The sequence below is a fragment of the Amphiprion ocellaris genome, chromosome 20, assembly GCF_022539595.1.
Source record: "Amphiprion ocellaris isolate individual 3 ecotype Okinawa chromosome 20, ASM2253959v1, whole genome shotgun sequence".
In the NCBI taxonomy this organism is placed as follows: Eukaryota; Metazoa; Chordata; class Actinopteri; family Pomacentridae; genus Amphiprion; species Amphiprion ocellaris.
In genome coordinates, this window is record NC_072785.1 from 24,819,364 (window position 1) to 24,834,554 (window position 15,191).

Sequence of the window (15,191 nt, forward strand, 5' to 3'; positions counted from 1 at the left end):
TTATTTGTAGCGACGCATACTGTGCTTCATTGTGTTTTGTGCTTGTTTGTACTGTGATCGTATGTACCAGATGCACGTCCTGTTTGGTTTTTATCTGAATTTCTCACCATTATCTGACCTTCCCTCCTCCATGAAGCAAACAATGGAACAGACCAAGGAGGGCCTTTCTCAAGTCCTAGCTTCACTGAGGGACACAGGGGGGATGCAGGTTAGTGACAGCGTAGTGAGACAGTGTGTGTTTGTCTAATTCCCCAGCTCACTCCTCAGAAATAGGAGAATGTTGTAGCATAACAGAACAATAGTTTGAGATTCTAGTGGCACTAATAAGGTGAGTTCCTCTGCATGAAGTGGCTACTGACTGTAGCTTTAGCTTGATTCAGGTTGAATAATTTGGGTGTTGTGACATCTTGGTTCCTGTCAGGCTGATGAAAATAAAATTACAGTGGAGATGACTAATCACATCCTAACAAGGAAGTTAAGTTTGACTCGTATGTCTTACCTGACCCCTTCGACTTCACTTTCTCAAACTTTTTCGCTGTGTTGATTTCGTAACCTCCTCGCTGTTATCTGTGTTTTACAAAACTGCAGCACGTCCACATTATCAGCATACCTCAAGCAGAAAAAAAAAACACTCCGAGAGACAAATCTGTGGTCTAAATTCTTGAATACAGAGTTTGTTTGTTCATGAGAAGCTGATTACGTGGGAGTATGTATTGGCAGGTTGGCTGATTTCTTCCACCTTAATAATTGCAGCGGGTTCACGTCGTGTTTACACTGGACACTAAACCAGTCTTCCTCATTGGATCAACTGTTTGACAGAGTGTGATCTCAAACCTAAACTAAGGAGAATCTGTTCCGTGATTTATTTGTAATTCTTGCTCTCTCACCAATATTTCCCCAAAGCGAGCAGATCTGGTTAGTGTCGAGTGTAATCTCTGTTTGTCTTTGGTGACCAACTCATCTTCAGGCTCCAGACCAAACATTCACATAGTGGCACCGTAAATCATTGGTGTTTTGGCAGGTACAATGTAATGGAAGCTGCTGATCCGCTTTTGGTTCGTTCTTACACGTGATTTCATGTTAAGAATGGACTTGAAGTGTGTTTCCAAAGGTTCCTGGTACTAATCCACAAGAGTGCTACTCCCGAGGTTTGTGTGTTTTGAAGTGTTGGGTGCTGATGCCCTCTAGTGTCGAAGGTGTGTGCAAGGAAAACAACAAAACGAAACACAATGTTTGTCATTCACAGTCGACAAGCTCCAGTTTGAACCGCCGCTCCGGAAGGAAACCGAGGCTCACTCTGAAATGGTGATTATCATGTTCAGTTCAATGACTACCTGCAGCTACTACTTTTCATTTTTTTTAAATCAGTTGATTCATGTGTTTGGATAAAAGTGAAAATAAATTAGCAAATTAAAAAAGTGCACATATTTAAAATAACTTCTATTTTTGTGTGCTTTTCCACAGGATGTGAGTAAAGATAACGACTTCCCTTCCCCCTGGAGTCCGTTTGCAGAGGGAGGAATAACAACCAGGTAATCCATGGAAACTGTCGTCATGGGAACTGCTCCCATTTACACCCAGTCTCTCTCTTTCACTCATCACCTGCCTTGTATGGGATTAATGCATCTCTAGAGAGAAAATAGAGCAAACGCAGGACTGAAGTTCTGTCACTATATTTATTTCACTTCTTCTGAGTCTGTTTTCGATGAAGCATGTAATTCCTAAGAGCAGTCGAGCATGTTTTGTTGTTTGATGCTCATTTTTTTACACTCTGGGGGTAAATATTTCCTTAGGGATGCTCCTCACTGTCTCTCACATTAACCTGCTTACTCACTGGATCTAACCTGTGCATGAACTCACTCGTTTTAAATGTCACTCTGGCCTTTAAGCTTCTTCTCACTTGTCCATGTGCTTTGACTGTTTTTTCTCCTGTCGCTTCTCTCTGTCCTCTATCGGCCTCACTCGTCTTGTCCCTCGAAGGAGCCTTCTCAAAAGCGTTGAGGATGAATTATTCCAACGGTAACACCAACGCTGTGTGTGCTGTAGCACCCTACACCATCCAAACCCACCCCTCGCTCTGTCACCACTCTTTTTAGCAGTGAGATTTCACAAACCACCCTCCCTGACTCCTGTCCATTCGCCATATGTGGTGTGGTAGTAGCTGTAGATCCAAACTGAGAGAAGAAATACAGACTGGGCTATACATTGCTGTTTTAGAAAATGAAAGACACTGCTAGATGTCCAGATCTTTGTAAAAAGTTGCATCATACTGCTTTAATTTTAGTTTGTGGCTCACTGAGTAAAGAAACAGCACTTCATCTTATTCTGAACATAGTTTTCAGATTTTATTTTGGTCTCCGTGTCTTAAACTAACACCATATTAGGTATGGTAAGTGTTGACAGACCTCAGAGGTGATTTAAGGTCTTGTTTTAACACAAAAAGCTCAGTTGTTGAACAAATACGCCCCCATGTCCCCAGAGAGTCATGCTCTTTTTACACCAAGGAAGGATTTTACATCAACATTTGCTCCATTAACATCCCCCCAGAGGCCTGATGACTCTCAATTTCCACACTGATTACTGTGTCTATATCCTGCAGGGGACACATTGCCCATCTTGAAGATGCCTTTGAAGAAGTGGAGCTGTGGGTTACGTCAATAAATTCAAGTTTCATCATTAGTGCTTCACCATTTGTTTATGTAGTTTACATCTTTCTGTATATGTTTCAGGTCGACCCTCAAGCCCGGTGTACCTCCTCCTCTGCCCCCTAAGGTAAAATTAGAGATTTTTTTTTTTTTTTACTATATTCAGGTTGCAGATTTTATCCATTTTAACTGTTTATGAGTTTTTTTTAAACTCATGTTTCATGTTTTCCTTATTGCAGGCTCATTTTCACTGCAATTTAAACTCATATACCTCACTGAAACTAACACCACCATTTATAGAAGTAGAGAGAGCTCAAAAATATCTTTGGTGCAATTTTAATTTCAAAAATCCTAACATAAGAAACTCCAAAGTTAAATTTATTTAATTATTTGATCCACAAGCATTGATGAAAAGTCCAATCAACATGTACGACCTTTTTCCAAGTGCCACAAGTGTTCCCAGTACTGAAATAATATGTAGCTTTGCAAACTATAGATATTTTGCTACTTATGTTTGTTTCATCTATCTGCTCTGTGTAAACACAGTCTGCAGTTCAGCTCAGTTGAAAATCACAGATTTTTTGTCTTTTTGGCTTTAGCTGAGTAAACTGTAGTAGTAAACAGTTTTTTTTTTTGCAAAATTTTTAAATGAAACATGCATGTAAAATGCAATTTTAATGACATGAATTTTAAGTTCAGGTTTGGATAATTTTCGCAGGATTATGTCACAAATGAGTAACTCAAGGACCATATGAGAGTTAAGAATCTGATAGTTCCATCTGTTCTTGCAATTTCTGGCTTTGATAATTGGTGTCATTTTGGAAAAGATAATATGCTTTTTTTTGGGTTCAGATGGTTAAAAGTGTGCGTGTTGCAGTGTTTTAAATGAAGACTTTTCCTTGCTTCCCTCTCAGCCACGATTGAACAGCTCCTCGGAGGAAATCGGCCTTAATGATGAGAGGTGTCTGACTGTCCGGAGGTTCCCCAACTCTGAGAACGGACCCAGCCAGGTGTCTCGCAGACAGAGCACACCTGAGCAGGGCAACAAGGTGGAGCACTCCTCTCCAGATTACCTCTCAGCCAGCGTCAGCAGCCCCGGCCTTTTGTCTCACGCCTCTGATGCTGGTGAGTGTCGGCATTACTTTTGTACCCTCAATTCATGTGCAGTGCACTTTTTTACTTGTCCTCTGTGTCTCTAAATGAGCACTTATTTTATTTTTACAAGCTCTCGTTAAACCTGAATGTAAAGGTAAGGGAGCCTGATGTAAATCTTTGGATTTACATTCTTCCGGTTTGACTGTATGATTGACACTTGTGCCTCAGATGTAATTTCAAACGTCTCCTCTTTCATGGCAGACGATTCAGATGACAGCGTGAATGAAGGCAGTCCCAGGCCACCACCCAACCGGCAGCACCGGAAAGAGAAGAAGGAATTCCCTGTGAGTTTAGAGATAATGCACATCATGTTCCATCATAGCCACGCCTCTCTTCTTTTGTTTCATTTGGTTTGAGGATAAAAATTTCACATGTGGTCGTAGAGCCTATATTTGATGTGTGCCGTGTCTCCAACGAGCTGGCTGACCTCGTTCTGAAACCTCAAATATGATGTTTTCCCCTTCATCATGTGCAAGTGCTGACAGCTAAAGATGGAGATCTGGCATGCAGTCGTGTTGAACATTTAATTGACTGTGACAGGGCACACACTCAGAAAAACAGTCTGTATTGTTTGTTGTTTGGCTCATTGTTGAGACTGGAGCTAAATTAGGTAGCTAAATTTAAAATAATTGTTGTTGCTTTGTCTGAGTCTTCTGCATCTTTGCTGTCTTATGGTTTTCGTTTCCTCCGCTCCTCTTTAGAAACCAGCTATCAACGGCCTGCCACCCACTCCTAAAGTACTGGTGAGTGATTCATCTACATTGTCCCTCGCTGTCTTCCCCGCTGGTCTGGTTTCATGGACACTGTTATTAAACTCTCGTTGGAGCTGCTGCCGCTGTGCATTCTGTAGATATTTGGGGTCCGCAGAGCCTTCTGCTTTGTGGTTCAGCTCAGCTCCAGCTCATTAAACCCTGGCTGACATTTTAGCGCTTTGCTGAGCCAGAGGCTGCCTGTTTTGATCTGCGCTGCTTTTCATTGCAGATGGGAGCCTGTTTCTCTAAAGTGTTTGATGGCTGTCCATTGAAGATCAACTGTGCCACATCATGGATTCATCCGGACACCAAAGGTACACGCAGCACAGTGAGCATTGTGCACAAATATGCAGAATTAATATGTTTTATCGGCGCCAATACCTCTTTTTCTTTTATTTTTTTCATTCTAGATCAGTACTTAATCTTTGGGACAGAGGATGGCATCTATACGCTGAATCTTAATGAGCTGCATGAAGCCACAATGGAGCAGGTAACAACAGCTAAAACCAAGCACACATTACAGTTACGGCAAGCAATATTTGTTGAATTAGAGCAGAAGTACTTTTTACTTTTCCTCTTCAAGCTGTGTATGCAATTGCAATTCTAGTTTTTGCTAAAGCCTTGGCAACATTGAACAAGTAATTTGTGCAGACTGTTTGTGAAGTGGATGTGCTGCAGAATGCGCTAACTATTTTGTGGCTACACCTAAATGCGCATATATGTACGGTTTTTGGACCCAGCGTTTGATAACTTCAGATTTTTTACCTAGTTTGTCAATTATGTGTAAGTTAACAACTACAGATTGAACTAGACTATATAGAGTATAACATTACCAGGCTGATACAGGGTGATCACCAGTACACTGTTTGATGTAAAACAGCAATAGCTTCATATTTAAGAAGTATTTACACTTTATGACCCATTTCTGGGGCCTGGCACAAACTGCATAAATAATATCAAATTTTATGTTTACATTTGCAGCACTGCTCTCATGCCTGGTTTAGCGACTGTTTAGTGATTTTAATGGAAGCGTAGTGTTGCAGCAGCCGCTCCACGAACATACATGTTAGCATATGTTGTGTGTTTGTTGTAGCCACAGGGTAAACTCCATCTTCTGTAATTTCCTGTTCCCTGTCAAGCTTTACATTCTTGTATCAGCACATAAGCAGTTGAAACAGCAGATTCTTGGTTTCAGGCAAAATTAGTCAAAAGGTCACTGAGATCTCCACCAAGAATGGCCTGTTTGCTGGCTGAAATGGAATAAGCAGTGTGTTTATCACACTGGAATCACTGGAGTACAACAACCCAAATGCAATGAACAGCTAAGTTAAGCTCCTAACTTTAGCCTTAAAATGTGCCTGTTCACAGACTGTATATTAAAAATGGAAGTAGACTCCAGGTCTGAACAGAGAAGCCAATACAGAAGTGACTCAAACCTGAATTTTTTGTAACAGCCAGCAGGGGGAAAATGCAAAAATATATCATATTGTATGGAAGTTCATGACACAATAATCCAACTTCTAACTTGATTTGTTACCTCAATATTTTCCTAACGAGTGTATGGTCTAAATTGCTAGTTTCAATCTCCTTCAATTTAGAATAAAATACACAGAAAAGATGTGTTTTAGGGCGTGGATATGTATGATCGAGTCGCTACTATATAGGCATGTGTAATGTGTTTGAGTCTTCAATCAGACCCACTGCTTGCTCGTCATATCCAGATTTAAAAGCGCAAGATGGGATAAATGCTGAAATGCAGACTTAAGAATAATAGTCCACAAACCAGAGTTGCATCACGATGGCGATGTCCAGATTTTATGCACAGGCTTTGAACCTGCCTGAAGCTAAGAAGTAGAGCAAGTGTTCAGTTGACAGCTAAATGTGCTTTCAACTCTTCATTCTCCCTTCTTTCTGAGCTCATGATGTGGTGATTGTTTCATTTCTGTTTAAACGCCATTTCAGCTTTTCCCAAGGAAGTGCACGTGGCTGTACGTCATCAACAACAACCTGATGTCTCTGTCGGGTAAGTGATGGACTTTTCACAGCCTGCTGCTCCACTGGCCACTGTCATAACCTGCTGCTTCTTTGTCCTGTGTTATCTGCCTGCCCCTGAAGGCAACACAGTCACTCCATATCTGCAGCCCTGAAATAACTGTTTCTTTTGTTTACTATCGGAGAGCCTCTGTAAGAGCTTTGTCCTTGTAGCACAGTGACTCACAAGTTATTGCCTGTTCTGCTGAAGAAACACTTCGATGTATTGATCTTTGTAGGTTACAGTGTACTCTAGCAGCACAAGAAAGTGTAGTTCATTTCATGTACAAAATAAACTCAAATCACCCATCATTTGAAACCAAACTGTCTTTATTTGGCTTGAGTCGGTCCTTTTCTGGGTTAAACAGTTGAGGATGGTATTACAAAGCACAGGGTCTACTTTGCCCCTTTGTATACTTAACCTCTGTTCTCTTCTTCTCTTCCCTTGGACACTGTCCATCCTCTCGCCTGGCTTGATTTGATATTCTACTAACTGGCTTCATCAGAAGGTAATCATGCTTCACATCATCATCATCACACTTCTGTTTTTACCCCTGTTCACATCTAACCTTTCTACATGTGAAAACTGCTTCATGGGGTCCAGGATTGTTGATAATATTTGGAAATTATGTTTAAAATAACACTTTACTCACTTCTTGTCATATTTTAACTTGTAGTTTAGATTACTACTGCACTCCTTACAGTGTTTACTCCTAGAGTTGATGATTGAATATGCTGTACTCTGCTGCAGGGAGAAGCTTCCAGCTGTACTCCCACAATCTCATCGGGCTGTTTGAACAGCTGAAGAAGCCTGGTTTGGCTGCTCAGTTCCAGACTCATCGCTTCCCAGATAAAATTTTGCCCAGGTGAGATCAACAGACCTTTAATTTGGATCTGGCTCTTGTCTTATTTACTTTCATGTCACTTTCACAATAAGGCCGCACCTTTTGTAACCATAAGCACGTTGCTACGCTCATGCTGTGTAGTCGCTTTGCTGTTGTTCTACACTGTCTACCATCATGACAAACGACTGCGGTGATACAGAAAAAGAAGAACCGCTGGCCAACTTCCCTGATTCTAGACGTCATCGGCTCTTTTAAGACTGTGGTCACAACAACGTTGCTTTTTTTCCTCCTCAGGAGATTTGCCTTGACAACTAAGATCCCCGACACAAAGGGATGTCACAAGTGCTGCATTGGTGAGTGACCTTTCCCTCCCAACCACTCTGGTTTATGTATCTTTACTTTCAACATAATTAGTTGTGTCAATACACCAGGAGAAACGTCCCTACTTAGTCATGTCCTCATTTGGTTTTTGCTATAATCCTTTATGACTTTTCATCTAAATTAGTGCGAATGGGGTTTTGAATATTTTTCTTATGATGAGTTTCTCCTGGCGAAGTCTTTGAAACCAGTGATTTCCAAAGTGGTGTCAGGACCCCAAAGGAGGTCGTGAGACACTGAGTTTTGCAGAAATCAAATAAAAATGAGCAAATATTAGAAATATATTTTGCCATGTGAGAAAAGATTTTTTTTAAATGAATTTGCTGCGGGCTGCACAGTGGCGTAGTGGTTAGCACTTTCGCCTTGCAGCGAGAAGGTCCCTGGTTCGCGTCCCGGCTTTCCCGGGATCTTTCTGCATGGAGTTTGCATGTTCTCCCTGTGCATGCGTGGGTTCTCTCCGGGTACTCCGGCTTCCTCCCACAGTCCAAAAATATGCTGAGGTTAATTGATTATTCTAAATTGCCCGTAGGTGTGAATGTGTGAGTGCTTGTTTGTCTATATATGTAGCCCTGCGACAGACTGGCGACCTGTCTAGGGTGTCCCCTGCCTTCGCCCGAGTCAGCTGGGATAGGCTCCAGCACCCCCCGCGACCCTAGTGAGGAATAAGCGGTGTATAGATAATGGATGGATGGATGAATTTGCTGCTCTTTCTTAGTGTATGTTTTCCCAGTACCACAGTTTATACATGGAGATTACTTTGATGTATTCTGCTACTAACCTGGAATAAATAACTATAAAATAGTATTGTGGCGGCTAGGCTGTTGTGTTATTTTGTGTTGCCGTTATACCCGTGTTTGGATAGGTATATGTCTGTATGCATCACCTCCAGGAATTATATGGATCATCAGTCAGCTGCACCATTATTTTGAACCCCCGTTTTAATCTGTATACTATGTCTACATAACTCAGTGTGTCTGTGTGATTTGTTTTACAGTAAGAAACCCATATACGGGCCACAAGTACCTGTGTGGAGCGCTTCAGTCTGGGATTGTCCTGTTGCAGTGGTATGAGCCGATGCAGAGGTTCATGCTCATCAAGGTCAGTTGATCATTTTCCCCTGAATTCAAACACTACAGATTTCTGTTAAAAGAGTGCCTGGTTTAACTGCAAGACTGCACTATATTATTTCCTCCAAAAGTATGCAAGTAGTTTAATTCAGAAAATACTTATCACTCATTTTAACTCAAGTTGTACAAGTTTCTGGGAATTTTTATAAGCATAACGCTCCTTGTACTTGTAGTACACAAAGTATCTGTAGCTTTAGAATGACAAACTACAGCTGTGTTTCCACCACTATTGAGGAAAATAGTTTTGGGAGGTGCTAAAAAGAAAATAACTCCATTCAGATCTGATGCAATAAAAATTGATCGGGACACCCCTAGTCTACTGAATTACCCCCTCCTGCTGATCTGTAGTTTGTATTACAGTCCTGCGCAAAATGACACGTACAGGTATCACCTTTCATATGTCAGCGAGCTAATTGTTTAATGATCACGGCTCTTTAGACCATGTTGGAAATGCAAACAACCAACAGTATGAAGGTCGTTCCTTCAAAAGGTTTCCTGGGATTTAAAGTTTGTGTGGAAACATCATTAAACATCAGAACATCACTGACATTCACCCACATGTTGTGTCTCTGTTTGTGCTGCAGCACTTTGACTTCCCTCTTCCCAGCCCGCTGAAGGTGTTTGAGATGCTGGTGGTCCCGGAGCAGGAGTATCCTCTGGTGTGTGTCGCCATCAGCCAGGGCACAGAACCGGGTCAGGTGGTCCGCTTCGAGACGATCAACCTCAACTCCTGCTCCTCCTGGTTCACAGAGATGGGGACCAGTAAGTCAAACATTTTCTCTGTTTTGAAGTTTTGAAAAATATAAAGACACACTGTTGTTCTGTAGGAAGGTTGCGGCTCTGAGATGTCTGGATAAATTGAAAAATAAACCAAAATTGCTGTCGTTTAGAGGGGAAATGTTACCAACCCACTAAAGCATCAACAGTTTAACCAAGGGGCCCCATAAAACAGGAAAGAGACTGTTTTTGTTTTGACCAAAAGTAGACCAGAGTGCAATGTAGCTGCAGTTTGTGTACTATATATATCATATCAAACATCCTTGAGGCTTTCTTCTAGTTTGAACAGCCACTCAGAGCAGATTCACCTTTCACAAGATAAAACAGTGTTTGGATGGACTCATAGCATATCCAGCAATGTAGCAGAAATGTCAGAGAGTAGATTTGACCTTTGAGAAAAGAAAAATGTCACTGTATCATATAAATAAGCAGTAAATTACAAAGTGTTGACGAAGAAGATCATTGTTGCACCTTTCCTCCCCACAGATAATCAACAGGTGGATGCAATCCATGTCACCCAGCTGGAGAGAGACACAGTGTTGGTGTGTTTGGACCGTAAGTGCTTTCTATTAGTTTGCCAACGGTTTTTATCAAGTTTACATGTCAATAATCTTATGGAGCAGTGTGCAAACTGTTTGGAAATTACATTTTCTCTCCAGAAAATTTGAAGATCGTTAATCTCCAGGGCAGACTGAAGTCCAACAAGAAGCTGGCCTCCGAGCTCAGCTTTGACTTCTGCATCGGATCTGTTGGTAAGTTTAGATCATTCGTCCACCTACATGCATCAGTATAAAGACATTGTTTAATAGTGGATTATGCTGTTCCCCTCCATTATTTATATGTTGCTAGAATGCTGTCCCGCTGCAGTTAATACTATTATTAGACTGTTGAAGACATGAAATGATGCCACTGGAGATCTGAATTCTCAGCACAAGCTTTCAATTGAGATACGGAGTTATGTTTTGATTTACTGAACGCACAATAACAGCAAACAGTATTCAAAAGTAGAATTTCTGGATCCCATCTTCTGCATGGAGGTGATCAGTATTTTTATCCTGCTGTGCTTGGTTCATGTCATTGTAAAACCAGAAATTCGTTACTTTAACTGGCGTGTTTTTAAAATTTCCAGCCCAGTAAGCTGACAAATGGTCAATTTCTAGCAATAATGCATAATTAAGTTATAAAATGCTTTTTTGCAAAGTGATTTTTCTTGCTCCTAACACACACTTTCCTCCATACTTTAACAGTGTGCCTTCAGGACAGCGTCCTCGCCTTCTGGAAACACGGCATGCAGGGAAAGAGCTTCAAGTCCAATGAGGTAAAATATAATATAGCCACTAAACCAGAGTCAAATCTTGATAAATCCACATTATCTGTAAATGTTAGTTTAAATACAAATTCATGAATCTTTTTTCAGATTCTGTCCCAGTTTTTTGTATATTGTCTTCAGTAGGGCGGCACAATCGATCCAATTTCATAGGACGCTCCAATCATAGTAAACAACAAATGCAGGAGAAATTATTTAGTTTCATACTGATAAATCTGACATAATAACACTTTATTTAACTGTGCTCAAAGTAGTTTTTGGTCACACACCTGTCTGAGTTGCTACAATGCAGTGACTGAATGGAGACTAGAAGCTTATCTGTGCATAGCCGCCTCGCATTCAGGCTGCAGTAGAATTTGCATTGGAACATTAGTACATTGTAGTGTCTACCGATAAGCAGGTGTTTAGCAAATGTGGTGTTTTTCCTTTGTGGCAAGCACTGAATTCAGATGAGAACTATTTTAAGTTACATTTTGATGAAAAAAATTGTACATTAGCAAGAATGTAGCACAACATGGACATCGAGAAGTGCTGTGCAAAAATATTTTGTCCCCTAAATTGTGAATAATAGAGATAAATAATCATGATGTCAATATTGTTCAAAAGTAATTGTGATTATATTTTTGGCCTTAATCATGCAGCCATAATCTTCAGTACTTTTTTAGTCTTTTTAACAGATAACACGAGACTAAAACCCCATTAACATTAAATCATCTCTTTTGGTGGTTTTTGATAATTATAAACAATAATGGAATCAGACCTTCGGTGTCGGTATTCATGGGTCTTTTGTAGTTCCTCAAGTGGAACCTGAATGCAGTTTGTGTCACCTCCCTGAATTGAAGCCTGTTGGCTGAACAAACGACCAAACACCTCTGTCTCTGATCAACAAAGACCCTAAGTCTTGTCCGTTTGTATTTGTGGATATCTGCTGTAGGTGATCCCAGGAGATTAGCCCTCAGGTGGAGCCACACAAAGTGTCTTTGTGTCGGGCCGAGGCAATGAATTTGTCCAGCTTTCAGGGAGGGATTCCATGTTAACCCGATCGCGAGTTGCGCTCAGCAGCACAATAAAAGTTCAAGAGATCGCAGGGAGGTGAAGCATTCTGTTTTAATGAAAAGTGATACGGCGACAGGGGCCACCCTTTTGAAAGCCGGCCGTGTCAGACGTGGCCCCGCAGCACTCGGATGAAACAGAAGGCCTGTTTGCCGAGTCTGTGCCCAGCCCGCCTTGACAGTTCGACCATAGCAAGGATTTTTGAAATGTCAGCGGCCATGCAAAATTCATGCTCAATCATAAACGAAACCCGTCACACAACAGGGAGCAGCACTAAATAATTCAGCCTTTGTCTCGTTATGATTCCCCTCAAAAGCGAAGGCATTCAAGGGGGGCGAGGCTGGTGATCCGTGCTCGGCTCGGTGGGTCCTCCTTTGAACACCCGAGACCTTGTTCTCGCTTAGACTTAAACAGATCAGATCTCTCCCGAGGCCAAGGACTTACACCTAGCAGGTGTCACCCGCCGACTATCTCACATCTGTCAACAAGTTTTCATGACATGTCAACACGCCAGTGTTTTGAAGGGGCCCTTGTCTTTTACACTGCAAAGTGTCAGGCTACATCTTGTGACTAGAGCAGGTAAGCTGCTGGATGTCCAGGTACACAGAGACACAAAGTCCCTGGAGACATCGCCCATTCACCGATGGCTTTTTAAAAACATACAAACATGTTGTTAAAGAGAGAATCCACGATCCTCATGTTGCTTCACCACCAAGAGTAAAACACAGCAGGGGAACTCGCTCCCTCACACTGATCGATGGGCCTTTTATACACAGACTGACACTAAACATGAGCTAAATCTACGCTAGTAATGCTTTAATGTTGCTATACTTTGGCAGTTTAGAAGACAGTTTAATTTCCTCCTTTGACTATATTTTACTACAGTATATTTGTGCTTTTGGCACTTTATAGGCATTTTTCACTTTGGTACATTTTTACTCTAGTATATTTTATACTATATTGTGCATTTTGTACGTTTTTATTCTTTTTTACCTTACTTTACCAGATCTTTCTGCTTATTTGTTATTATTTTATTGTTGTTTTTTATTTGTATGGATAGTGGGTCACTTTATTCTTGCTCCTCTAATAACAGAATTTCCCCTTGCCGATCAATAAAGTATTTCTATTCTATTCTATATTAAGTATAATCAGCTTAAAAAGTACTTTTTAAAATTTATTACGAAACAATTTGCCATTAAATCTTCACATAGATATAGCTGCAAAAGTTTCATTTAACTCCTCGATATGGTGTAATTTGTAGCATATCACTGTAATGCAGGTGGAAACTGTGCCAATTAACCTTGATTTTGATCTCAAATTGATCACGGTCTGAATTTCTGAATAGATCTGTTGTTATTTTATGGTCATGATGCCTGATTAATCTCATCAGTGAAGATCAATTAGGAAACCAGATGAATTTCTTGAAGGTCAAAAGCTTAACTGTCATGTAAAAATTTGTGAGAGAAAAAATGTTGTGGCGAAAACTGTAGTCTTGACTGAGCTTCTTTCTTTAATCTTGCTTTGTTATCTTGCTTGATTAAACTTGATTACGTAGTTAATAGATGTGTTTGGCATGAGTGTCTGGTTCTGGCGGTGCTTAAAGGTTTGATTTAACACAACGTACAAGATGAATAAAAACGTGTGATTTCATTCGTCATTATTCTTACATTACAACATACCCTCAAAGCTACTTTACATATACAGAAAACCTTCTGTCACTTTAAACCACTTGTGTTCTTTCTTTTCCAGGTGACCCAGGAGATTTCTGACCCAAGCAGAGTCTTCCGCCTCCTCGGATCCGACAGGTTGGTACAGAAATATTTACATCTCACCCACATCAGTGCACACGAGTGAGCAGAGGGCAAACAACAAACCATCACCAGGCTGATTTATTCTAGAATACTAGCTTCTCCTCCTTATCAATCTGTCTTTTCACCGTCACCATTATTTTATTCTCCCCATGAACTCCCTGAACCTTCCTGGTCCTCTTGATTACAACCGTCCTCCCTGAGGCCTCAGTGTTTTCCTATTACCTGGAAACCAGCAAACAAGCAGCTCACCACCTGTGTTTTCAGCCCACAGCTCTCATCTCCTGCTGCGTCGCTCGCTCTGCCTCTACATGCAGCCATGTTTTTCTCTCCTCACTTTGTTTTCATGTTAATGCTACTGCTGTCCCTAAATGCACCACAGACATTATCCTGAAGACCCTCCTGCTGTTTTTGCTTCATACCTGCTGCCTCAGTAGATTTAGTGACAGTGAAATGAAGGTCAAGCTGAATTTCTTAAATGTGACACCTCACAGTCACAAAAAATACAGTAAACCTGCAAACTAATGTGACTGGAGCCAGTTTTCTGGCTAGATTTATCAAAAAAATTGCTGCTGTGTATCACGCATATATGTAGATGTTTATCCAAAAAGTCAAGATTTAGGAGTGCTTTTTTTGTCAGGCCATCACTCCAAAATACAAGTGGCATTATAATGATATATATAACACAGAAAACCAGCACATTTAAGAAGCTGAAATTAGAAAATGTTAAAATACGCAAGCAGCTATTCAGGTCTTAATTATTTTTACTGTGTAATCAACGTGCTGCTTATATTTCTTGGTAAGCTTTGTCTATACAGTGATCATTTTGATTACAAGTATTTTGTCTAACCAACAGTCGTAAGCTTACAATTTGTTACCTAAAACAAAGAAATTAGCAAAACATCTACTTTTGTTTCCTTACCTGACATGACTAGAAGTAGGGAGAACTCAAGCATGTCTCCTGTGCCGTACAACACAGTCATCATTCCACAAATCTTTAAAAAATGTTGAGTTTCTTTTATTATATATTTTGCAAAACTGAAAGAAACCTGGAAGCACTACGTACAAAAGTTTTTAAGTTCCCACAAGTGTGGTACTAATACTGGAAAAATGGTGGCTCCACATATAGTACCATTCAAAAGTTTCGGGTCACTTAGAAATGTCCTCATATTTGAAAGAAAATAATTTATTTTTCAAATATTAAATTAATCAGAAATGCAGTCTAGACATTGTTAATGTGGTAAATGACTATTGTAGCTGGAAACAGCTGATTTTTAATGGAATATCTCCATT

General features: G+C 40.5%; 1 protein-coding gene across 7 annotated transcripts in view; it reads left to right on the forward strand.

The window, feature by feature from the left end:
- The window catches only part of map4k5 (mitogen-activated protein kinase kinase kinase kinase 5), a 41,781-nt gene that overhangs the window by 22,310 nt on the left and 4,280 nt on the right, over nt 1–15,191 (forward strand). The window contains exons 15-35 of one of the 7 annotated variants that reach the window (XM_035955612.2): nt 137–208; nt 1,247–1,305; nt 1,465–1,532; nt 1,981–2,019; nt 2,600–2,644; nt 2,730–2,772; nt 3,560–3,770; nt 3,871–3,894; nt 4,002–4,084; nt 4,502–4,543; nt 4,782–4,866; nt 4,963–5,042; nt 6,515–6,575; nt 7,335–7,449; nt 7,723–7,781; nt 8,801–8,904; nt 9,518–9,695; nt 10,197–10,265; nt 10,370–10,462; nt 10,958–11,028; nt 13,840–13,895. In XM_035955612.2, the coding sequence (XP_035811505.2) occupies nt 137–208; nt 1,247–1,305; nt 1,465–1,532; nt 1,981–2,019; nt 2,600–2,644; nt 2,730–2,772; nt 3,560–3,770; nt 3,871–3,894; nt 4,002–4,084; nt 4,502–4,543; nt 4,782–4,866; nt 4,963–5,042; nt 6,515–6,575; nt 7,335–7,449; nt 7,723–7,781; nt 8,801–8,904; nt 9,518–9,695; nt 10,197–10,265; nt 10,370–10,462; nt 10,958–11,028; nt 13,840–13,895 (1,657 nt within the window). The remainder of the gene's footprint in view (nt 1–136; nt 209–1,246; nt 1,306–1,464; nt 1,533–1,980; nt 2,020–2,599; nt 2,645–2,729; nt 2,773–3,559; nt 3,771–3,870; nt 3,895–4,001; nt 4,085–4,501; nt 4,544–4,781; nt 4,867–4,962; nt 5,043–6,514; nt 6,576–7,334; nt 7,450–7,722; nt 7,782–8,800; nt 8,905–9,517; nt 9,696–10,196; nt 10,266–10,369; nt 10,463–10,957; nt 11,029–13,839; nt 13,896–15,191) is intronic. The other 6 variants (XM_055005678.1, XM_055005679.1, XM_055005680.1 and 3 more) reach the window with 6 other exon arrangements.